This window comes from Bufo bufo, chromosome 1, assembly GCF_905171765.1.
Source record: "Bufo bufo chromosome 1, aBufBuf1.1, whole genome shotgun sequence".
NCBI lineage: Eukaryota > Metazoa > Chordata > Amphibia > Anura > Bufonidae > Bufo > Bufo bufo.
Window position 1 is genome coordinate 2,541,533 of NC_053389.1, and position 21,478 is coordinate 2,563,010.

The following is a 21,478-nucleotide window of genomic DNA, read 5'->3' on the forward strand; positions in this document are numbered from 1 at the left end:
TACAAAATCATTAATAAATATATTGATAAGAATTGTGGTACCCCACTAGTGACAGTGACCCCTCCAGTACTGACCCCTGAGGTACCCCACTAGTGACTGACCCCTCCAGTACTGACCCCTGAGGTACCCCACTAGTGACAGTGACCCCTCCAGTACTGACCCCTGAGGTGCCCCACTAGTGACAGTGACCCCTCCAGTACTGACCCCTGAGGTACCCCACTAGTGACAGTGACCCCTCTAATAGTGACCCCTGAGGTACCCCACTAGTGACAGTGACCCCTCCATTACTGACCCCTGAGGTACCCCACTAGTGACAGTGACCCCTCCAGTACTGACCCCTGAGGTGCCCCACTAGTGACAGTGACCCCTCCAGTACTGACCCCTGAGGTACTCCACTAGTGACAGTGACCTCTCCAGTACTGACCCCTGAGGTACCCCACTAGTGACAGTGACCCCTCCAGTACTGACCCCTGTGGTACCCCACTAGTGACAGTGACCCCTCCAGTACTGACCTCTGAGGTACCCCACTAGTGACAGTGACCCCTCCAGTACTGACCTCTGAGGTACCCCACTAGTGACAGTGACCCCTCCAGTACTTACCCCTGTGTTACCCCACTAGTGACAGTGACTCCTCCAGTACTGACCTCTGAGGTACCCCACTAGTGACAGTGACCCCTCCAGTACTGACCCCTGAGGTACCCCACTAGTGACAGTGACCCCTCCAGTACTGACCCCTGAGGTACCCCACTAGTGACAGTGACCCAATCTGAGTGTGTACCGTTAATAACCACCCTCTGTTTTCTATCCCTCAGCCAGTTACTTACCCACATACAGATGTTTTCTCCCAGTCCGAGCATTCTCATTTTATATACTATCCTTTTATGTGGTACAGTGTCAGATGCTTTGGAGAAGTCCAGATACACGACATCCATTGATTCGCCGCTGTCAAGTCTAGAACTTACCTCCTCATAGAAACTGATTAAATTAGTTTGACATGACCGATCCCTCACGAAGCCATGCTGATATGGCGTTATTTGCTTATTTTCATTGAGGTCCTCCAAGATAGCATCTCTCAGAAAACCTTCAAACAGTTTACCCACAAAAAGGATTTGAGTGTTTTCATTTAAGTTTGTTACTTTATGTCTGCTATTGCATACTTTGTATATTCACAACTAACCTGTGAGCGCCGGTGTCGCATTGACAACCAGACGCAGGGTTTAAGAGGCACTGACGCATGATTGCGCAGTGAGGTCAGAGGCCAGACGAAGCGCCGTCGCCCAACTATGTCCGTACTGATGCACACCTGCTCCTGTTTTTATGAAACTACACAAAAAAAGGATTTTTCATTACAACAGTGGTGAGTGCCGCCCTGCTTTTGTTTTTCTTCTCCGATTTCTATTCTTGGGACTTACTTTTTGGGGGGCAGAGCACCACGCTCACTGGTTGTACCCATTTCGAACAGAGTCACCCAGCACCCAGCACGCCCCCACGCAATATCTAGCAGTGCCGCCCCGCTCTTACTCTCCTTTTGGAAAAATTCAAGTCGTCCCCCAAAAATCAAGCCCTTACACAACTCCATATAAAGAAAAATAAAAAAGTTACGGGTCTTGGAAAGTGGCAATGCAAAAACTTTTTTAGTAAAAAAAAAGGGTTTTATTGCAAAAAGGTAGCAAACAAACTATATGTATTTGGTATCACTGTAATTGTACTGACCAAGAGAATAAAGATATTATGTTATTTATACCGAAAAATGGACACCGTAAAATTTATAACGTAAAACGCAGTGTCAGTATTGCTGTTTTTCCGATCTCTCTTCCAGAAAGAGTTAATAAATGTTAATCAGAAAGTTTTTGTACCCCAAAATGGCGCCATTAACAACTACAACTTGTCCCACAAAAAACAAGCCCTCATAAAGCTATATAGACAGAAAAATAAAAAAGTTATAGCTATTGGAACGCGACGATGAAAAAAGGAAGAAAAACGCTTTAAAAGTAAGGCCCAAAGCAGGCTGGTCACTAAGGGGTTAATATCATGTGATCGAAAAGTTGTATGTACCCCAAAATGGTACCAATCAAAACGTCATCTCATCCCACAAAAAATGAAAACCTACATACCATAATCGCTCAAAAAATATGTCAGAAAAATGGCAACACAAAAACAAGATTTTATTCTTTCAAAAAATGCTTTTACTGTGTAAAACTTAACAAAAAAAAATAGAAATAATAGACACATTGGGGATCGCCGCGTCTGTAACAACCGGCTCTATAAAAATATCACATGATCTACTCCATCAGGTGAACGCTGTAAAAAAAAAACACGGTGTCAAAATTCCATTTTTTGTCACTTTGCCTCACAAAACGTGTAATACCAAGTGATCAAAAATCGTATGTACCCCAAAATGGTACCAATGAAACTGTTACCTCATCTCGCAAAAAAATTAACCCCCACATAAGACAATCGCTCAAAAAATAAAAACCAATGGCACCCATAAACCAATCTATCAATATCTGCACTGCAAAAGTCATATGGCGCTCGTTCCCTTCAGTCCTGCCATGTGCCCTTACAGCAGTTCACCACCACATATGGGGTGTTGCCGTATTCAGGAGAAAATGGGTAACAAACTATGTGATGCCTTTTCTCCTGTTACCCCTTGTGAAAATGAAAAAATTGGGGCTAAAGCAACATTTTATTGGAAGAAAAAACATTTTATTTTCACAGACAAGTGTTTCTAAATTCCGTAAACCGCTTATGGAGTCAAAGTGCTCAGTATATTCTTTTGGGGGTGTAGTTTCCAAAATGGGGTCAACTTTTATGGGTTTCCACTGTAGGGGTACGACAGGGTCTCTTCAAATTCAAAATGGTGCCCAAAAAACATTCTGGCAAAATCTGCCTCCAAAATCCATATGGCGCTCCTTTTCGTCTGACCACCGCCACGTGCCCATAGAGCAGTTTACCGCCGTATATGGGGTATTACTGTAAACTGCAGAATCAGCGTAATGTATATTTAGGTTTATTTTGCTGTTAACCCTTGCTGTTTTAGAAGAAAAAAATTGATTAACATAAAATAAAATAAAAAAATTCAAGGGTTAACAAAGTTTGTGACATCAGTTTTGAATAATTTGAGGGGGTGTAGTTTCTACAATGCGGTCATTTATGAGTGGTTTCCATTAGGTAAGCCCCTCAAAATCACTTTGTAACTGAATCAGTGCTAAAAAAAATGGTTTTGGAAATTTTGTTGACATTTTTAAAAATGTCTTCTAAACTTCGAAGCCTCTAACGTCCTAAAAAAATAAAATGACATTTACAAAATGATGCCGAGATAAAGTAGACATCTGGGGAATGCTGCATGATAACTGTTTATGAGGCATTAGTATCTGTCTTAAATGTAGAGAAATTCAAATTTATAAAATTATGAATTTTTCCAAACTTTTGGTAAATTTGGGATTTTATAATAAAGATGAAATCTATCGACTCAAGTTCACCACCGTCATGAAGTACAATGTGTCACCAGAAAACAGAACGGCCGGGATAAGTAAAAGCTTTCCAAAGTTATTACCACATAAAGTCTCACACATCAGATTAGCAAAAAACGTCCTGTGCAGGAGGGTGAAAACTGGCCCGGGGTAGAAGGGGTTAAACAGTATAAATCTGTGCAAGTTAACCCTTTAAAGTGAAATAAAGTAAGGAGTTGATTACTTTGTGCAGGGGAAACGGGCAAATGTCCAGACTTCCGAGTACCCCTAAAATGTGCAGACTTCCGAGTACCCCTAAAATGTCCAGACTTCCGAGTACCCCTAAAATGTCCAGACCTCCGAGTACCCCTACTCCAGGGCACTCCCCCATCCGCTCCTGGAGTTTACCATAGTGTCACCTGTAGTATTAGTGCTCAGAACCAGGTAGGGACACAGGTTCCTCTTTTTGATTGCAGACTTTTTATTCTATTTTCTGCACGTGATCATGTGGGCGGCCATCTTGTCAGAGCTGCTCTTTACAGCACTCAGAAATGTGCTTTACTGCAGCCACATGACCATAGACAGACTGGAGATGACTCATCGACTTCTATGGTAGAGTGCAGTGAGCATGCTCTGTGACCTGTAAAAAAGGCCATTGTGCGGGGAGGGGAGGAGGGGAGCTGTGAACATTGTCTTTTGACGTCTATAAATGAGTATTGTGGGCATGCTCGGTGGCCTGTGCAGAAGTCACTGTACAGAGAGGTAGCAGACAAGCTGTCACTATTGTGTTATCTGTATATAGGTGTTACCTGACATTGTAATTCCTCATTACAGCCCCGGTCTCAGCAGTGACTCTGAGCAGTAACGCGTCCTCCGCAGAGCTTTGGGCAGAACAGGACTCGGTGTCTCTCCATTGCTCATCTCAGGGTTCAGCCATCACCTTCACATGGAGCCTGGATGGAAAACCAGTGTCCTCAAAGTCTCCATATTACATTACTGAGAGCAAGTCTCCTCCGTACTCCAATCTGACCATCAGCCCGGTCTCCAGGAACGACGGTGGACCCTTCACCTGTACAGCGTCCAACCTGCTGAATAGCGAGACCAGCAATGACCTCAGCTTCAGTCTCAACTGTGAGTAGAATAATTCCGCGCATGTAGTGTCTTGTATGCGTGCTCCCCTCTCACTGGCCCATGTCACCTATGGGATTTATACTGAATATATGAGTATATACAACACAATCCTCCATCCCCTCAACATCTGTCAGCTGGGTTAGGAAGAACAGCCTAGAATACAACGGGAAGATTATGCATACCGCCATATGGTCATCTCACTGGCTCTACCACTGCCCATACCATGTTCTAGTGTGGGAGGCACAGGCTGTGGAGGCTCCAGCATGAGCTCTTCTGTGTCTTCAGGTATACAGGAATCATCTGTAGACACGTGTTCACACCCTAGATCCACAGCCAGAGCATGTATGAAGGCGCAATGACTGCCTGTCCTCTTATGGTTACCAGGTGCTGTTTCTGGACCCATTACTACTGTACGTTGTCTTCTCACAGGGCGCCCGGGTGGAGAAATGTCATGTCCAGTAACTTCTAATGGCGATATTTTGAGCCTTGTCTGCTCTTGGGAAAATGGTCGACCTCCCGCCAATGTGACGATGACATTTAACGGCACAACAGGGATGAATCCAAACATCGTGACCAGGAATGTGTCCTCCAAGACTCTGATCTGGGGCTCAGTCCTCAACTGCAGGGGTGATCAGCTGGGGAAGACGTCAATCTGTCAGAAGATCCTGGGTGAGTCACAAATATGGTGTCAGTAATTACACTGAAAAGTCTATAACTGTGTTCCCTCTGGCCATATCAACGGAAAATAAAAGTTATGGCTATTAGAACGTGAGGAAGAAAAAAACAAAACTGCAAAAACCAAAATGGTCCCAGTACTTAAGTGGTTAATACTATCATGGAGACATATTGTGTGCCAAAAATATAAAGAAATTACAAATAAAACAAACCAAAAAATGCCCACGGCAGCCAAAACCGTCACCATAGTCGCCCCGTGCACGTAAAACCATATATTTTATATATCAAAACATTGAGATAAAATAGGGGACACATTTTAATCATTTATGTTGGTGTCAATTTGCATATTTAAAGAATAAAGAGCTATAGTTTGACAAGTTTAAAAACAAATTTCTTTTTTTTTTAATGCAGTTTGCCACCCCCCTCCCCCCCCAAAAAAAGAAAAACAAAATCTCCTAAGGTATATACATCATCAAACTAAGTAAAGATGTGTGGCCCAATGCTGTCCCCGTATAGTGTGTGTACTGTATACATAGGCATCTATGTGTATGTACTGTATTTGCTTATACCTCTAGGTACCGTGCCTGGTGGAGAGATCTCAGGAAGCTGCCGGCCTCCTGTCTGCGGGGCGATGGTTTGGCTTCTTATTAGGAGCAATAAGACATTTGTGTTTTTCCACTACTGAACACCGAATCTTCCTCTTGTGTCTTCTTAAGAATATCAATCACAGTGCCATCTTCTTTATAATATATATAAAAATACACTGGCAGCGGCATTGTCCCCCTCCCCACCCCCACTGGCTAGCATTGTTCTCCTCCCTAGCTCCCCTACTAGCAACAACATTTTCCTCTTTCCCAGACTCATCCTCTAGCAGCAGCACTGTCCCCATTCCCATCCTTCCCCCTCTTCTAGCAGCTCTGTCCCCATTCCCATCCTTCCCCCTCTAGTAGCAGCACTGTTCCCATTCCCATACTTCCCCCTCTACTAGCAGCAGTGTCCCCATTCCCATCATTCCCCCTCTAGTAGCAGCACTGTTCCCATTCCCATCTTCCCCCCTCTAGTAGCAGCACTGTTCCCATTCCCATCCTTCCCCATCTAGTAGCTGCACTGTCCCCAATTCCCATCCTTCACCCTCTAGTAGCAGCACTGTCCTCATTCCCATCCTTCCCCCTCTAGTAGCAGCACTGTTCCCATTCCCATCTAGTAGCAGCACTGTCCCCATTCCCATCCTTCCCCCTCTTGTAGCAGCACTGTTCCCATTCCCATCTTTCCCCCTCTAGTAGCAACACTGTTCCCATTCCCATCTTTCCCCCTCTAGTAGCAGCACTGTTCCCATTCCCATCCTTCCCCCTCTAGTAGCAGCACTGTTCCCATTCCCATCTCTCCCCCTCTAGTAGCAGCACTGTTCCCATTCCCATCTTTCCCCCTCTAGTATCAGCACTGTTCCCATTACCATCTTTCCCCCTCTAGTAGCAGCACTGTTCCCATTCCCATCCTTTCCCCTCTGCTCCCCTACTAGCAGCAACATTTTCCTCTTTCCCAGACTCATCCTCTAGCAGCAGCATTGTCCCCATTCCCATCCTCCCCCCTCTACTAGCAGTACTGTCCCCATTCCCATCCTTCCCCCTCTAGTAGCAGCACTGTTCCCATTCCCATCTTCCCCCCTCTAGTAGCAGCACTGTTCCCATTCCCATCCTTCCCCCTCTAGTAGCAGCACTGTTCCCATTCCCATCTTCCCCACTCTAGTAGCAGCACTGTTCCCATTCCCATCCTTCCCCCTCTAGTAGCAGCACTGTTCCCATTCCCATCTTCCCCCCTCTAGTAGCAGCACTGTTCCCATTCCCATCCTTCCCCATCTAGTAGCAGCACTGTCCCCAATTCCCATCCTTCCCCCTCTAGTAGCAGCACTGTCCTCATTCCCATCCTTCCCACTCTAGTAGCAGCACTGTTCCCATTCCCACCCTTTCCCATCTAGTAGCAGCACTGTCCCCATTCCCATCCTTCCCCCTCTAGTAGCAGCACTGTTCCCATTCCCATCCTTTCCCATCTAGTAGCAGCACTGTTCCCATTCCCATCCTTCCCCCTCTAATAGCAGCCTTGTCCCCATTCCCATCCTTACCCCTCTAGTATCATCATTGTCGTCCTTGCCATACCTCTGCCACTAGTAGTGGCATTCTCCCCATTCCCATCCTTCCCCCTCTAATAGTAGCACTGTCCCCATTCCCATCCTTACCCCTCTAGTAGCACCATAGTCATCCTTCCCCTCTCTGTAGCATGTCTCCTTACTGTACGATTTCTTTCCTCAGAGCCTCCATTTTCTCCAGTACATAATAATACAATAGAAGTAGTACCAGAAGGAGGTAGTGTCACCCTGACGGTATATGTAACGGCAGCACTGTTCCTATTCCCATCCTTCCCCCTCTAGTAGCAGCACTGTTCCCATTCCCATCTTTCCCCCTCTAGTAGCAGCACTGTTCCCATTCCCATCCTTCCTCATCTAGTAGCAGCACTGTCCCCAATTCCCATCCTTCCCCCTCTAGTAGCAGCACTGTCCTCATTCCCATCCTTCCCCCTCTAGTAGCAGCACTGTTCCCATTCCCATCCTTCCCCCTCTACTAGCAGCAGTGTCCCCATTCCCATCCTTCCCCCTCTAGTAGCAGCACTGTTCCCATTCCCATCTTTCCCCCTCTAGTAGCAGCACTGTTCCCATTCCCATCCTTCCCCATCTAGTAGCAGCACTGTCCCCAATTCCCATCCTTCCCCCTCTAGTAGCAGCACTGTTCCCATTCCCATCTAGTAGCAGCACTGTCCCCATTCCCATCCTTCCCCCTCTTGTAGCAGCACTGTTCCCATTCCCATCTTTCCCCCTCTATTAGCAGCACTGTTCCCATTCCCATCTTTCCCCCTCTAGTAGCAACACTGTTCCCATTCTCATCTTTCCCCCTCTAGTAGCAGCACTGTTCCCATTCCCATCCTTCCCCCTCTAGTAGCAGCACTGTTCCCATTCCCATCTCTCCCCCTCTAGTAGCAGCACTGTTCCCATTCCCATCTTTCCCCCTCTAGTATCAGCACTGTTCCCATTACCATCTTTCCCCCTCTAGTAGCAGCACTGTTCCCATTCCCATCCTTTCCCCTCTGCTCCCCTACTAGCAGCAACATTTTCCTCTTTCCCAGACTCATCCTCTAGCAGCAGCATTGTCCCCATTCCCATCCTTCCCCCTCTACTAGCAGTACTGTCCCCATTCCCACCCTTCCCCCTCTAGTAGCAGCACTGTTCCCATTCCCATCTTCCCCCCTCTAGTAGCAGCACTGTTCCCATTCCCATCCTTCCCCCTCTAGTAGCAGCACTGTTCCCATTCCCATCTTCCCCCCTCTAGTAGCAGCACTGTTCCCATTCCCATCCTTCCCCCTCTAGTAGCAGCACTGTTCCCATTCCCATCTTCCCCCCTCTAGTAGCAGCACTGTTCCCATTCCCATCCTTCCCCATCTAGTAGCAGCACTGTCCCCAATTCCCATCCTTCCCCCTCTAGTAGCAGCACTGTCCTCATTCCCATCCTTCCCCCTCTAGTAGCAGCACTGTTCCCATTCTCATCCTTTCCCATCTAGTAGCAGCACTGTCCCCATTCCCATCCTTCCCCCTCTAGTAGCAGCACTGTTCCCATTCCCATCCTTCCCCCTCTAATAGCAGCACTGTCCCCATTCCCATCCTTACCCCTCTAGTATCATCATTGTCGTCCTTGCCATACCTCTGCCACTAGTAGTGGCATTCTCCCCATTCCCATCCTTCCCCCTCTAATAGTAGCACTGTCCCCATTCCCATCCTTACCCCTCTAGTAGCACCATAGTCATCCTTCCCCTCTCTGTAGCATGTCTCCTTACTGTACGATTTCTTTCCTCAGAGCCTCCATATTCTCCAGTACATAATAATACAATAGAAGTAGTACCAGAAGGAGGTAGTGTCACCCTGACGGTATATGTAACGGCGAGACCTACTTACCGTATATCTTCTAAGATCCTCCCGGCGACCTTCACCTGGTATATGAACAAGACGGAAATAAAGAGCGGCGTCACCTCCACATATGATTCATCCAACCTCCACATCTCCGAGGTGAAGCAGGCGAATTCTGGAAGATATGAATGTACCGCCAGAAATGTGATCGGGAGCGAGACCTTCATCTTCAATGTCAACGTGAATGCAAAAGGTAAGTTCTGCTCCATGTGTCTCTGAGGAACGTGTGAGGCCAGTGCCTAGACCACGGATCAGCAATCTCTGGCACTTCAGATGTTCTGAAACTACAACTCCCAGAGTGCTTCATACACTTCAATGGGAGTTGTGAGAACAGCCAAGCATGTTTGCATGCTGGGAGTTGTAGTTTCACAGCAGCTGGAGTGCCAAAGGTTGCTCATCCCTGATCTAGAACGTGTTAACTCCGGTAGGTGGTCTACAGTCTGTCAGGTTTATCACAGTCACTGGATGGTAAAGTTGGAGCATTTTAGGCCTATGTTTACACCGCCTATTGGTTTGACAACTTTGCATCAAAAGTTTACTGGAATTTTGGAGCACATGGCCGCATATTGAGGCCCACCCGTATCCATACCCCCTTGACAAGGGGATTATTCCGCTGGTGTTCCCCTGATCTCAGAGGCTTGGCCGCTGGGACATTCTCTGACCTCTTGCTCCAGCTCTATCAGTTTCACACCTTCTTGTCAGGAATGGCTTGTGGAGTCCTGATGCCTTCCCACTAGATCATTGTGGTTAATGCACACTTACATCTGCCCCAGCCTATGGGGATTTAGGATGCCTTCCCCAGCGGGAGGGTGCCTGAGCAATAGCTTCTAGTCGGCTAGTTTCCTGCTAAGGTGCGAAATCGTCCTGTCTGCTTACCACTGTACCTATCCTTTCCTGTTAACAGATTTCACCCTTTGCTGCCTGTTCCTTGTATTAACCCTCTGCTGCCCACCCTGACTCTGGACTGTTTACTGATTTGTGCATGCAGCGTACCAAGAGGAGGGGAGAGTATAGGAACAGTAGTAGTAGCAATAATGGAGGTCATAGTTACTCACTCTGGTACTCCCTTGGACCATGCAGTGATGTGAAGGGTGCATCTTTCTTCCCTTAAGGGCAGCTCCCTAGATTTGCCAATTCTCCTGCATGATAGTGGTTCAGGGTTCCCTTGGTGGCGGTAGATTTTAAGGTGCAAGGAAGAATTCCCTTAAACTTGGGGCAATGATCCGTTGTGAAGCTCAGCTTCTGTGCCACACGGTTACCAGAACTTAGTCGTCCTACTGCAGCTTGGTGAGCCCAGTCCGGTGGAGACAGAAAGGGTTAATGTACTGATGAACCTGCTGGGAGTACTTCTCCTAATACTATAGGTTGTCCTTTACGGGCTCCAGAAATAACAATGTTGACCTCTGACATTTCCAGCCGTTCCTCCTAAAAATGGCCTTGATGGTGGTGAAATCGCCGGCATCGTCATCGGCGTCCTCGCTGGGCTGACCATTATTGGGATCATCGTCTTCTTCATTGTGAAGAAAAGTACGGTATTTGTATTTTCTGTCTGTCCTTGTCCGTGTGCAGTGAATACGGGTTTTCTTCATCCACCCAAGAGATGTACTTCATGTAAATGTAGATATGAAGGAATCTCCTCTGTGCTCCAGGAGCTCAGCCGTGTCCCCCTCCTCCTCCTCACTGTCCTATGTCTGGCTATAAGACAACTGTCTGCAGCAGGAGCCTCCCACCTGTGTGCAGTGTGAAATAGATCCCTGAACCCATAACTAAACCCCCGCATCAGGAGGAGGGGAGAACCCTAATCCTCTCCCCGGCTCCTCCATGACCTTCACTTTTAGGAGAAAAAGATCCAGTGGATTGTTTGTGAATCTTCAATTAACTTATAGGCAATCTGTCAGCAGAATCAACTCTATAAAAACAGCTGAAATGCCCACATTTCTTCACCCCATCTGCTGCTGTGTTTAGGAGAAACATCTGCAGTAAAGGGGGGGGGATAGCAACTCGTCCATCTTAGCTCCTGCTCTTTACTTTCTTGGACACTCACCTCTCCTCCTGGATCCCTGGTTATAGAACGGTGGCGGGGAGTATCCACGGGTGCACTGAGTTACTAAGCACCACCCCTTAGGTGCACTTAAGCCATAGTTTACATACTTTCAAAAACATTTCTCCTAAATGCAGCAACAGATTGGACGAAGAAAAGTGAAAAATCAGCAGCGTCAGCCCCACCCCATTAATAAAGATAATCCTGCTGACAGAGGCTCTGTAAATCAATCACTTCTGGTTTTACATGCGTGTTACAGGACCTCTGTCTTATGTGGGTGGCCACCTTTACATGGCTTGTAGATCTCCCAGGACCAACAAACTGAAGAGGAAACGAGGACAAAACAAGAAGAAACATCTTCTCATATATGGAGGGGAGGGGGGTCTCCAAGGAGGGGGGCTTAACGGGAGCGGCTGATTGACATGAGGAGAAAGCCGAGCTCCGATCTACGGACGTCCATGAGAAGATGGTGGACAAGGTTCTGAAGAAGATCTCCTATGAACATCCATATGGTTTACACTGTTCATACATGAAGTACAGCTCTGCATGTACAGTCGAGGCCAAAAGTTTTGAGAATGACACAAATATTAGTTTTCACAAATTTTGCTGCTAAACTGCTTTTAGATCTTTGTTTCAGTTGTTTCTGTGATGTAGTGAAATATAATTACACGCACTTCATACGTTTCAAAGGCTTTTATCGACAATTACATGACATTTATGCAGAGTCAGTATTTGCAGTGTTGGCCCTTCTTTTTCAGGACCTCTGCAATCCGACTGGGCATGCTCTCAATCCACTTCTGGGCCAATTCCTGACTGATAGCCACCCATTCATTCATAATCCCTTCTTGGAGTTTGTCAGAATTAGTGGGTTTTTGTTTGTCCACCCGCCTCTTGAGGATTGACCAGAAGTTCTCAATGGGATTAAGATCTGGGCAGTTTCCAGGCCATGGACCCAAAATGTCAACGTTTTGGTCCCCGAGCCACTTGTTCTTCACCAAACTGTTGTTGGATTGTTGGAAGAAGTTTCTGTTGGAGGGTGTTTTGGTACCATTCTTTATTCATGGCTGTGTTTTTGGGCAAAATTGTGAGTGAGCTCACTCCCTTGGATGAGAAGCAACCCCACACATGAATGGTCTCAGGATGCTTTACTGTTGGCATGACACAGGACTGATGGTAGCGCTCACCTTTTCTTCTCCAGACAAGCTTTTTTCCAGATTCCCCAAACAATAGGAAAGAGGCTTCATCGGAGAATATGACTGTAACGGAACGCCTAGCACCCCGACCGGGTACCTCCGTCGATAGATGCTCCTAGTGCTCCCAGAGGACTCCAAGCACTCCACTTGACACCGTCAGCGCTGCAGACCCCACGAACCGCCGAAGCTTGGTGGAGGTCTCGCCGTCTCCTACCCACCCTGGACCTACGACAAGGCTCCAGGCTCCAGTGGGTGAACCTCTCCTAAATCCAGAGACAGGAACCAGGAGCAAGCTCTTACAAGAGCTTATACTCAGGGGAGTATTATGATATAGCAATCCCCAAGAGTGTAGTTATCCCATCCCCCAAACATGAGCCAAGACTTCATGAAGGTATAAAACAGGAACTCTTTAATGGGTTATTTTTCAGCCTTTTATGCAGGTCTCCTAGCAAGGGACACTCCCCCTGGGGCCCTAGTAAAAGACTGTGACAGTTTATATTTTAGCCAATCACATGCATTTACAGTATTGAAACCCTCCCAGCAATTGTACACAAAATCCCCTTCCCTCTGTCTGTAACGCAATCCACAAAATACAATGAGCATTGTCTGAGACGCAATTAACTAACACACTGGCATTGTCTGAGACGCAATCCACAAAATACAATTACCAAACGTAATGGGCTAACTTAATCACTCACAGACAGAAAACACACATTTTTCCCAACACACAGAAAACACCTCAAAACCCCACACATCCCCATAATGTATACATCCATGGATAGCTCTGATCTGGGTGAACAACATATCCAAAAATCACCCAGATCCGAGCAGGGGTTCCCGAATTCCATGGAAGTCACATTTGGCCGGCCGCAAGCATGGCTTTCCTGCCCAAAACAGTTCCACAGATTTAATGTGTGCGTCCGGTCTGTCTTCTCCTTCATAGTTAGTATGGGCCATAATCCTGGGGCAGGAGGCGGGCAAACAGCCCCCTCCAAAACACCGTGGCGAGGTTGGTTTCGCCACAATGACTTTGCCCCAGTCCTCCGCAGTCCACTCACCATACTTTCTGCAGAAGATCAATCTGTCCCTGATGTTTTTTTTGGAGAGAAGTGGCTTCTTTGCTGCCCTTTTTGACACCAGGCCATCTTCCAAAAGTCTTCGCCTCACTGTGCATGCAGATGCGCTCACACCTGCCTGCTGCCATTCCTGAGCAAGCTCTGCACTGGTGGCACTCCGATCCCGCAGCTGAATCGTCTTTAGGAGACTATCCTGGCGCTTGCTGGACTTTCTTGGACGCCCTGAAGCCTTCTTAACAAGAATTGAACCTCTTTCCTTGAAGTTCTTGATGATCCTATAAATTGTTGATTGAGGTGTAATCTTAGTAGCCACAATATTCTTGCCTGTGAAGCCATTTTTATGCAACGCAATGATGGCTGCACGCGTTTCTTTGCAGGTCACCATGGTTAACAATGGAAGAACAATGATTTCAAGCATCACCCTCCTTTTAACATGTCAAGTCTGCCATTTTAACCCAATCAGCCTGACATAATGATCTCCAGCCTTGTGCTCATCAACATTCTCACCTGAGTTAACAAGACGATTACTGAAATGATCTCAGCGGGGGTTTAATGACAGCAATGAAATGCAGTGGAAAGGTTTTTTGGGGATTAAGTTAATTTTCATGGCAAAGAAGGACTATGCAATTCATCTGATCGCTCTTCATAACATTCTGGAGTATATGCAAATTGCTATTATAAAAACTTAAGCAGCAACTTTTCCAATTTCCAATATTTATCTAATTCTCAAAACTTTTGGCCACGACTGTATGTGATCTGTGGTTACTTGTATTCTTCATTCCTGGTAGATCCATATATACTCTGTATACATCTCCTCATTCCTGGTAGATCCATATACACTCTGTATACAGCTCCCCATTCCTGGTAGATCCATATATACTCTGTATACAGCTCCTCATTCCTGGTAGATCCATATATACTCTGTATACAGCTCCCCATTCCTGGTAGATCCATATATACTCTGTATACAGCTCCTCATTCCTGGTAGATCCATATATACTCTGTATACAGCTCCTCATTCCTGGTAGATCCATATACAGTCTGTATACAGCTCCTCATTCCTGGTAAATCCATATACTCTGTATACAGCTCCTCATTCCTGGTAGATCCATATACACTCTGTATACAGCTCCTCATTCCTGGTAGATCCATATACACTCTGTATACAGCTCCTCATTCCTGGTAGATCCATATACAGTCTGTATACATCTCCTCATTCCTGGTAGATCCATATACACTCTGTATACAGCTCCTCATTCCTGGTAGATCCATATACACTCTGTATACAGCTCCTCATTCCTGGTAGATCCATATACACTCTGTATACAGCTCCTCATTCCTGGTAGATCCATATACACTCTGAATACATCACCTCATTCCTCGTAGATCCATATACAGTCTGTATACAGCTCCTCATTCCTGGTAGATCCATATATACTCTGTATACAGCTCCTCATTCCTGGTAGATCCATATACACTCTGTATACAGCTCCTCATTCCTGGTAGATCCATATACACTCTGTATACAGCTCCTCATTCCTGGTAGATCCATATACAGTCTGAATACATCTCCTCATTCCTCGTAGATCCATATACAGTCTGTATACATCTCCTCATTCCTGGTAGATCCATATACACTCTGTATACAGCTCCTCATTCCTGGTAGATCCATATACACTCTGAATACATCTCCTCATTCCTCGTAGATCCATATACACTCTGTATACAGCTCCTCATTCCTGGTAGATCCATATACACTCTGTATACAGCTCCTCATTCCTCGTAGATCCATATACACTCTGTATACAGCTCCTCATTCCTGGTAGATCTATATACACTCTGTATACAGCTCCTCATTCCTGGTAGATCCATATACACTCTGTATACAGCTCCTCATTCCTGGTAGATCCATATACACTCTGTATACAGCTCCCCATTCCTGGTAGATCCATATATACTCTGTATACAGCTCCTCATTCCTCGTAGATCCATATACACTCTGTATACATCTCCTCATTCCTCGTAGATCCATATACACTCTGTATACATCTCCTCATTCCTCGTAGATCCATATACAGTCTGTATACAGCTCCTCATTCCTCGTAGATCCATATACACTCTGTATACCACTCCTCATTCCTGGTAGATCCATATATACTCTGTATACATCTTCTCATTCCTCGTAGATCCATATACAGTCTGTATACATCTCCTCATTCCTGGTAGATCCATATACACTCTGTATACAGCTCCCCATTCCTGGTAGATCCATATACACTCTGTATACAGCTCCCCATTCTTCGTAGATCCATATACACTCTGAATACATCACCTCATTCCTCGTAGATCCATATACACTCTGTATACATCTCCTCATTCCTGGTAGATCCATATACACTCTGTATACAGCTCCCCATTCCTGGTAGATCCATATACAGTCTGTATACATCTCCTCATTCCTCGTAGATCCATATACAGTCTGTATACATCTCCTCATTCCTGGTAGATCCATATACACTCTGTATACAGCTCCCCATTCTTCGTAGATCCATATACACTCTGTACACCGCTCTTCATTCCTGGTAGATCCATATACACTCTGTATACATCTCCTCATTCCTGGTAGATCCACATACACTCTGTATACAGCTCCTCATTCCTGGTAGATCCATATACACTCTGTATACAGCTCCTCATTCCTGGTAGATCCATATACACTCTGTATACAGCTCCTCATTCCTGGTAGATCCATATACACTCTGAATACATCTCCTCATTCCTCGTAGATCCATATACACTCTGTATACATCTCCTCATTCCTCGTAGATCCATATACAGTCTGTATACAGCTCCTCATTCCTCGTAGATCCATATACACTCTGTATACCACTCCTCATTCCTGGTAGATCCATATATACTCTGTATACATCTTCTCATTCCTCGTAGATCCATATACAGTCTGGATACATCTCCTCATTCCTGGTAGATCCATATACACTCTGTATACAGCTCCCCATTCCTGGTAGATCCATATACACTCTGTATACATCTCCCATTCTTCGTAGATCCATATACACTCTGAATACATCACCTCATTCCTCGTAGATCCATATACACTCTGTATACATCTCCTCATTCCTCGTAGATCCATATACACTCTGTATACATCTCCTCATTCCTCGTAGATCCATATATACTCTGTATACATCTCCTCATTCCTCGTAGATCCATATACACTCTGTATACATCTCCTCATTCCTGGTAGATCCATATATACAGTCTGTATACAGCTCCTCATTCCTCGTAGATCCATATACACTCTGTATACAGCTCCTCATTCCTGGTAGATCCATATACAGTCTGTATACATCTCCTCATTCCTGGTAGATCCATATATACTCTGTATACATCTTCTCATTCCTCGTAGATCCATATACAGTCTGGATACATCTCCTCATTCCTGGTAGATCCATATACACTCTGTATACAGCTCCCCATTCCTGGTAGATCCATATACACTCTGTATACATCTCCCATTCTTCGTAGATCCATATACACTCTGAATACATCACCTCATTCCTCGTAGATCCATATACACTCTGAATACATCTCCTCATTCCTCGTAGATCCATATACAGTCTGTATACATCTCCTCATTCCTGGTAGATCCATATACACTCTGTATACAGCTCCTCATTCCTGGTAGATCCATATACACTCTGTATACAGCTCCCCATTCTTCGTAGATCCACATACACTCTGTATACAGCTCCTCATTCCTGGTAGATCCATATATACTCTGTATACATCTATACATTTTAGTTATTTTCTTATTTAGGGTCGCATACTGGTGACGCTGCACGAAACATTTATGAAAATGCAGATTTCAGACCAGACCTCACCTACGAAACTAAACTGCCGGGAGCGATGGTAAGACTTGCACCCTGCTGAGATGACTTTCCTGTCCTTTTATTATATGGTTGTCATTCAGGGGAAATACATGGCGGCCTCTCACTTCCCTAGTGATATCAGCAGTTCTTCTTTGGCTTTAGGAGAAAGATCCACAGTGATCTACCTGAAAGAGGATTCATCTTCTCCACAGGCTTTCTTTCCACATTCAGGAGAGGATTCATAACGAAGAGAAGTCTCAGTCTTTCTTTTTTATGTTTTCTATTTATGACCCTTTCCCTGCTTTGGCTACAAAAGCCCCAAATATGGAAACCTGTCCTAGGATCAGGATGACACTGGAACGGCACAGAAGCTACACAGAGTTATCTGCTGAGGTTTTGAAGGGAGAAACCAGAGATTACAGAGGTTGAAGTCCTGGCAATTAGTTATAAGAGCAGAGTCGAGCCAAAAACATCCACACGGGATTACAGTTATGAAATGTGTGGTTTGGGTCGGAGTTTCTCACTTAAGTTGTCTTGTTGTTATGCCAAAAAAACCTGGGCATACTTGGTCATCAATGGGCAATGGAAATTAATTGGGTCAAGAATTTATGCAATGTGTCTGGTGCTGTTGGATAGGCTTTTCTTTTGTCCTTATCCTCCAGGATCTACTGACTACTCTGCTGCCAACCCTGCTTTCCTGAGGCCTCTTTCACACATCTGTGGTGACATTCATGTGCTACAATGACGTGTGAAAGAGGTCTTATGCTTATAGTTATATAAGGCCTCTTATGTAACCTCTCCTTCAGAATGGTCCATGCATGTATCCAACTTCTTCTCTAGAATAGTCCATGTATGTGCAACTTCTCCTCCAGAATAGTCCATATATGTGTCCATCTTTTTTCCGGAATAGTCCATGTATGTGTCCACCTTCTTCTCTAGAATGGTCCATCTATGTTCCCACCTTTTCCTCTGGAATAGTCCATGTATGTGTCCACCTTCTCCTCCAGAATAGTACATGTATGCGTTCACCGTCTCCTTCAGAATAGTCCATGTATGTGCCCACCTTCTCCTCCAGAATAGTCCATGTATGTGCCCACCGTCTCCTCCAGAATAGTCCATGTATGTGCCCACCTTCTCCTCCAGAATAGTCCATGTATGTGCCCACCGTCTCCTCCAGAATAGTCCATGTATGTGCCCATCTTCTCCTCCAGAATAGTCCATGTTTATGTCCACATTCTCCTCCAGAATAGTCCTTGTTTATGTCCACCTTCTCCTCCAGAATAGTCCATGTATGTGCCCACCTTCTCCCCCGGTCATCGTTATCATCAGATTCTGACCTTTGTTCCAAATTACACAGAAACCTGCAAGTTCTTCTTGTTTTGACAGGTCAACCCAGCAACACAGAGGAAGGAAGAATCTAATTATCAGGTAACCGACTTATCTCTTCATTTAAAGGGAAACTCTTGCCTGATTTTGCTCTCCTAAAGCACTATTGCATCAGTATGCCTCTGTATAGCGTGTCCACCCTAGCTTTATATAGAGAAGGTCCTTTTATAGCGTGCTCTGTGCGGTAATTACCAGTGATGGTCATCTGGACGCAGCCACTCAGGTGAATAGTCCTGCAGACCCTCCTGGTGTGACTGATGCTCCTCAGGCCGGGGAACCTGCTCACCAGCCAGCTGCGGCAGCATCATGTGCGGTGGGATGCACTGGTCTCAGATTCATCTCTGCGCACGCTCCACATGTTGCAGGCGGACTGGGAAGTGTTGGACCCTGGGTGGCGGGAGGACTAGTCAGGTGATATTTTTATTATATTTATTTTTCCACCATTCTGAGGCTTTTCTGAGTAATTTTGGGCAGATAGCCCCTTTTAAATTTATGGCAGAAGGCGGAGTCCCTGGAGCAGAATCCAGATTTACTTCCCTATTATTGGTCATTACAGCGCGGCTGATGAGAGCGTCATATAAATGTCTGACTTCTGCTTCCCTCTCCTTACCGCTTCTCTTTGGCCCTAAACAGGAATTCATCCCTCACAATGAAGCAGTGTACCGCAATGTGCTGCCCGGCCCCCGACGATGAGTGCGGTAATAACTCTGCTGTCAGTCCCTGCATGTTCTACAGTGTGATGTGTGTGATGCCGATCCCTGTGTAATGTGATGTAACTGGAGAATCCACCTCCTAATCGCTGAGGAATGCGGCAAAAATTCAATCCCAGTATTTTTCCTTTTTTGTAGTTTTTGAACACCTTAAAGAAGATCTCCAGCAAAACCCAACTGTTCATCGCTGCAGCCCCCACCTGATGGCGCTCTGCACTCTCTTCTGAGACAGTCATGCTACTGAAAAGTGCAACTAATCATTGACCTCTGAGGCTACAAAGCAGCTGCTAATCGATGGCCTGCAGGCGCCAAAGATCTCAGCTTGTTATGGGCCGGCTCCATAGTGACTAAAGTGTGAAGACCTCCTGTTCTGTGTCCTATTAAATCCTGGAGGCTGGCTGTTCTTTCACCAGACCTCTAACATCCAGCATGGCGCGTGTCTGTCTTCTTGTGCTCTCCACTGTACAACAGCATTGGGATGTTAGAGAGTTCAGGGTGTGCAGGATCTCCACACCATCACCTTCCCTGGAGCCACCTCTGAGGAGGACGCTGCGATTACCCTGCCCTCTGTATGATTAGAAGTCTAGAATCCACCATAAGATCTTCTCCACAAGGCTCTGGCCCCATGGCATCCTAAATAGACTTGTAGGCCCCCATTACACCAATGGGCACCAAAAGAGCGTGTTGGTCTCCATTCATCATAATTCAGAAGGGTTTCCAAGAAAAGCCGAGAGAATAGTCTCTGTTGTCACAAAACATACGGTGATGGGGTCTTTAGTTTCCCTCCCAGGGCTGGCACAGTGAATGCCATGGATAGCAGGGCACAACCTGGATAGGGTCCCCTGACTGATGCAAGGTGCGGTGCCAATGATGAGGAGGTGCAGAAGAGAGACAGGAGACCAGAGAGGTGCAGTGGAACAAGGTAACGTACAGTCTTTACAACTGTTGCAGGATGCAAGCACTTCTACACATTATGGAGGAAAACATTTTGGGAAAAAAGTTTCAACAAGTTCTGGCTGAAGCATGGATTATCTCCAAGGTCCTCTGAGATGCAATTCCTAAGGGCACTTTCACAGTAGTGTTAAAGTTTTCCGGTATTGAGTTCTTACCTTGGGGCTCAATACCGGATAAAAACTAGATCAGTTTGGTCCTAATGCATTCTGAATGGAAAGCAATCAGTTCAGGATGCATCAGGATGTATTACATTCCGTCCCTTTTACGGTATTTGGCCGGAGAAAATTTTCTCCGGGCAAAATTCCGGAACACGTGCCGGAATGCTGGCATTAATCTCCATTAAAATTACCACATTGACAGAAAATAAATACCGAATCCGTTTTTCCGGATAACACCGTAGAGATGAATCCGGTATTTCAATGCATTTCAATCATTTTGCTTACGGATTTCCAGATCCGGCAGGCATTTCTGGAAACAGAACTGCCTGCCGAAATCCAACAACGCAAGTGTGAAAGGGGCCTTACATGTAAATTCCCACTGAGGGTGCACCTAAATCCAAATTTCTTCTGCAAGACCGGATCATGAGGTGCAGATTACAAGAGCAGCATTCCAAGATGCCAACATGTGGGAAAGGGCGGCCAGAAGCCAGAAAAACCCCTCACCAGAGCTGTAAAGATTAGCAGCCTTAAACATGTGTTGACCTTTTTCAGTTGCAGAAGGGTTCTTCATCTGCACACCGTCTCGGGGGGTTCTTCACAGGGGCCTAGCTAAAGGCTCACGGGCCCTGGTGCAAGAGTTCAGCTTGGGCACCCATTCCCTTAGTGCTTGTTGGCAAGGGGCAGGGGAGCACATAGCCTTCCTGCTGCCAGAGGCAAACATTGAAAGGGCACCTCCCCTCATGCCATATTCTTGACCTAACCCCTTCCTGCCAGCCAGAGGTGTAAATTGACCAGCATGCACT

The 21,478-nt window shown here is 45.9% G+C and overlaps 1 protein-coding gene across 1 annotated transcript; it reads left to right on the plus strand.

Moving 5' to 3' along the window:
- The first annotated feature begins 3,489 nt into the window (after positions 1-3,489).
- On the plus strand, positions 3,490-20,001 carry LOC120986770 (carcinoembryonic antigen-related cell adhesion molecule 1-like). The gene is made up of 9 exons (XM_040415477.1): positions 3,490-3,532; positions 4,287-4,583; positions 5,013-5,252; positions 9,158-9,460; positions 10,684-10,794; positions 17,416-17,507; positions 18,854-18,895; positions 19,487-19,551; positions 19,702-20,001. Exons 1-8 carry the CDS (start codon positions 3,490-3,492, stop codon positions 19,544-19,546), a joined length of 1,188 nt encoding a protein of 395 aa, XP_040271411.1. The 3' UTR covers positions 19,547-19,551; positions 19,702-20,001.
- The last annotated feature ends 1,477 nt before the right edge of the window (positions 20,002-21,478 follow it).